A 4013-nucleotide genomic window follows, 5' to 3' on the forward strand; every position below is an offset into this window, starting at 1 on the left:
TTTTTAACATTTCAAGAGTTTCTGTTCCACTTTTCCCGAGCAAAAAGCAGAATTTCACCACTGCACGCTGTTCACGAAAATCAGCCATTGCAAAAACGATGATCACACAAAACAGTTGTCACTATAAACTCCACCAAAACTAGTCCTTACCTTCTGAAGCAACGGTAGTCGGCTTATCGACTCAGGAATGTTAGCTCTATGCGCTCTTAGCGGCAAAACGCGGTACTACAAAAGCTCTGCCCACAAAAAAATTAGTTCGGTATCTTTTTTGTACCCCATCGTATATTTGAAGTAATACAATATTAACAGCTATTGCCACCATGCATATTACTTTCGAACTGGAGATGATAGTATTACATTATGTATTCAGTATGAAAATAAATTGATTAATGTAATGAAATCCTTATTTAAGGTTTCTTTACAGAGAATTTGAAAACTAAACAGTGGAAAATCTTGAATGGATGGAATTATACTCTTTAATTATTGATTTGATCATTAAAATTGATCTTAAAATGAAAAAAAATATCTTAAGTTGAGGAACATTAAACATGGATTCCACAGCGAGTAACTCGGTGTAAACATTTTTTAGAAATACTGTCTAGTTCTGAACATGGTGTACATTTATATTCATACACAGCAACCTGCCAGGTTTGTTTCTGTTGGACTCAGCATGACCCTGGATTGGAGTGCGGTCTTCTGAATGCCAGAACCAGCTTGCCTTGAGTTATATTTATTTGAACATTTAACTGTCTACCACGTCCAATATCAATTTGCCTTTTTTTGTTCTAAACTTGTTGTTTTAAATCTTATGTTGGGACAGAATGCAAAAGTTTTAATGTCAGACCAAGTTTGATAGTTGACTTGAAAGGGGTTATTTATTTCTTTCCATTGCAGTGCAGGATATAGTTACTTAAAGAATGGTTTTTCTGGATTGGATTTATTTAGTGCTCAAGAATCTCAGTGAAATTAACATCTTCTGCATCTCTTGACGGAATTGACTGTATCCAATAAACTGGCCATATTTGCTTTTGGGGAAGATCAGTGTGAAATAAATGTGTTCTACCAATATTTAAAATTAAGTATTCATAAATTTTTACAGAAACAGTTATGCTTAAACATAGACACATTCTAACAGAAGAAGGATTATTTAAATTAAAATGGGCATAAAAAGGGTTATAAATTTTATCTTTGTCCCCTTTCCCATATGAAGGTTGTGTGTACTGTTAGCCTATGCAGTACTGAACATGGTAATATATTCGTTATAGGTGTCAATTGTTAGTGTAGGTTAGGTTCAATGTAATATTTTTGTTCAGAAATGATTATAATTTAAGATATTTGTTTTTATTTCAGTTATCTAGATAACAGAGTATTTGTCTCTTTGGCAAATGGTGACATCACCGTGTATGTGCGAGACCATAGTAAGTAATATTCACATGTCTTTCTGCATGTCCATATTGTGGCCTTCTGGGTTGTGACAATATGCTGTACTCTGGTATGTGGGTACCAGCATTTTGGAATAATGTCTGTGAGGTAGCATGTACTATCAAAATGCTGGTACCCACTTGCCACACTACAGCATAGTGTCATGTTTCAAAGGATTGCAATACAGATGTCATTGCCATGAACATCTCAAATCTGTGTTTCTATTATATGAGGAATGCATTAAAGCAGTGATTCCCAGGTTGTATCCCATGGTTAGCTGTTAAACACCAGTAAAGTCAAGCAGTTTTTGCGTGGTACATAGTGCAGTGAAAGCTGAAATTCTGTATAGCAACATTCTANGGACCCTCTCCCCAGCTGGTTCTCACTAGTACTACCTATTTCTCTTAAGATCCATTTTAATATTGTAGCATGTACAGTCATTGCTATGCAATGACTTTGAGATAGGCAAATAAACAACGGTATTATGCAACCCATTTCAAGGCAAGGGATCAGTAAACACATCCCCACTGCAACAAATATGCCCTCAACAATAGAGTAACTCAGATAGACTTGAAAGGATTCTGACGATGGTGTATACTGTACTTCTTTTGGCTTATTTTGGACTTCACCCATCGTCCGGTATATAAAAGACAAAAAACCACGACGTTTCGGAGACTGGATCTGTCTCCGTCTTCAGTTGGATAGGGAAGGTTTTAACCTACTCAGTTGGGCCCCTTAGAAAGAGCTGGTCTCAATCACTGGTCCAAAATAAGCCAAAAGAAGTACAATAGAGTAACTGTTGGTAACAGTGTTTACTACTAGTTCATGCAAAGGGGTTATAAGGAAGACATTTGGGGCAACCCAGTCAGTTGAGAGTTGAATTCTGTGAGGGAGGCAGAGGAAAGATGGCACTATAGTTCAGTTGTGGGATATTTGCCAGACAGTAAAAATGTGAGCACAGAAGCTGAAGAATCTCCATAGTTGCGAGCTGTTACCAAGCAGTGACTAGTGAAGACACTGCAGACTGTAGAAGACTTAACGTGTAGTGATATGTAAAGTGTGGAAATCAGCAGTGCGCTTGCTGTAATTACTTGTAGTTCCGAGTGATGTGTATAAGTGGTCACCATCCATGCCCTGTCTATAGTCACACCCATACAAATAACAATATCATCTTTCCACCTCTGCCTGGATTTCTTAATGTGCTGTCCTTCTGTGAGATTTTCTTTTCACAAATTTTGTGTAAATGTCTTATTTTTATGATAATTTTACTGTTTCCTCACCCAGTATTTGAACACATTTGTCATTAAACTCTGAATTTATTTATTAGGCAAATTTATAATGTAGTGAAATTCTCTGAAATTTTAAAGAAATAGTCTTGATATTGTTATTCATGTTGACTTTCATTCCAAAATGATCAGAATTTTATGTTCGATCCAGAACAGTCGCACATGCTGTATGCACAATTGCATGATTATTCTTATGAACAACTGGTGCATTTTTCTTAAGAAACATATATTTTTTGCAGAGTATATGTGATTAATGAGCTTGACGATGAACAGCTTACATGTTTTATTGCATTTTCTTTAGCAGATTTAAAAAGAAATGTGACTTTAATGTGAGATTATCTCTGATGCAAAGGGACATCTTGGAGAAATGGGGTTTCATTATAAGGCCCTATAATATGATTACACTCACACGTCATTATGTAATTTTTCAAATCCATTTTAATTTCTTTCACTTATGTTCCTCAATTTTGTGTAACGATCAGGAATCTTGAGCACACATTGATCAAATAAGTGTCCTTGTTGCAGATGGTGGCTGGAATACAACAGACCCATTTACAGTGTCAGTGGGGACTGCAGCGACTCCAGTCACAAGGATGCTGCCAATAGCAGGCAAACTGTGGTGTGGCTGTCATAATGCTATTAAGATACTCAACACTGCTTCATTGGAAGTGGAGGTGAGACTGATTGAGTCTTGACAGCAGTATACAGGACATGGCGAACACAATCTTTGCTTGGTGCAGCTACAGTTAAAGTAATCTGAATTTATTATTAGCATTTCCTGTTCTATTATTTTATTTATTTTTGCTCTACTTCACGTTTATTGCAGATGCTCACATAGTATGAAAGGTAGGATGAATTGGAAAGGATGTGGAAGGACGTGGTCTTGGCTTAATTTAGGGTACTGTCTTGTCTTTCATCCGTAGAGATTTATGAATACCACTAAAGACAACGTTAGTCATCTACTCTTTGTGTCAAGATTTGAACTCAGAACCTCCTTAATATAAAGCATACATGTTAACCACTTGACTGCAATGTTCAGTTGCATTTTCTGCTGTAATGGGATATTATTCTGATCAGATTTAATATGTTGTACATTCACCTATCAAAATTCTTTAAAAAATTTTGTTGGTTTCTTAGATGTTTGGCCATCTCATGTATCCATGCTTTTCTTAATATAAACCTTACAGAACTAATGACAGTGAGTGTTTATTGTGACGTATTATCTGCATGAACATGTGAGATTTGAGGTTCTAAGCAGAGAATATTAATGTCAGGGCCTTCTGAAATGTGATGCCATATGGTTTG

The 4013-nt window shown here is 36.1% G+C and overlaps 1 protein-coding gene across 1 annotated transcript in view; it reads left to right on the plus strand.

The window, feature by feature from the left end:
* LOC111863116 (rho guanine nucleotide exchange factor 17) overlaps window positions 1-3445 on the plus strand; it is a 19531-nt gene extending 16086 nt beyond the window's left edge. Inside the window, exons 10-11 of the mRNA XM_023849149.2 lie at window positions 1351-1418; window positions 3234-3445. Coding sequence (XP_023704917.1) covers window positions 1351-1418; window positions 3234-3403 — 238 coding nt within the window. The 3' untranslated portion in view covers window positions 3404-3445. The remainder of the gene's footprint in view (window positions 1-1350; window positions 1419-3233) is intronic.
* Window positions 3446-4013: the final 568 nt, after the last annotated feature.

The sequence above is a fragment of the Cryptotermes secundus genome, unplaced genomic scaffold (assembly GCF_002891405.2).
Source record: "Cryptotermes secundus unplaced genomic scaffold, Csec_1.0 scaffold3513, whole genome shotgun sequence".
NCBI lineage: Eukaryota > Metazoa > Arthropoda > Insecta > Blattodea > Kalotermitidae > Cryptotermes > Cryptotermes secundus.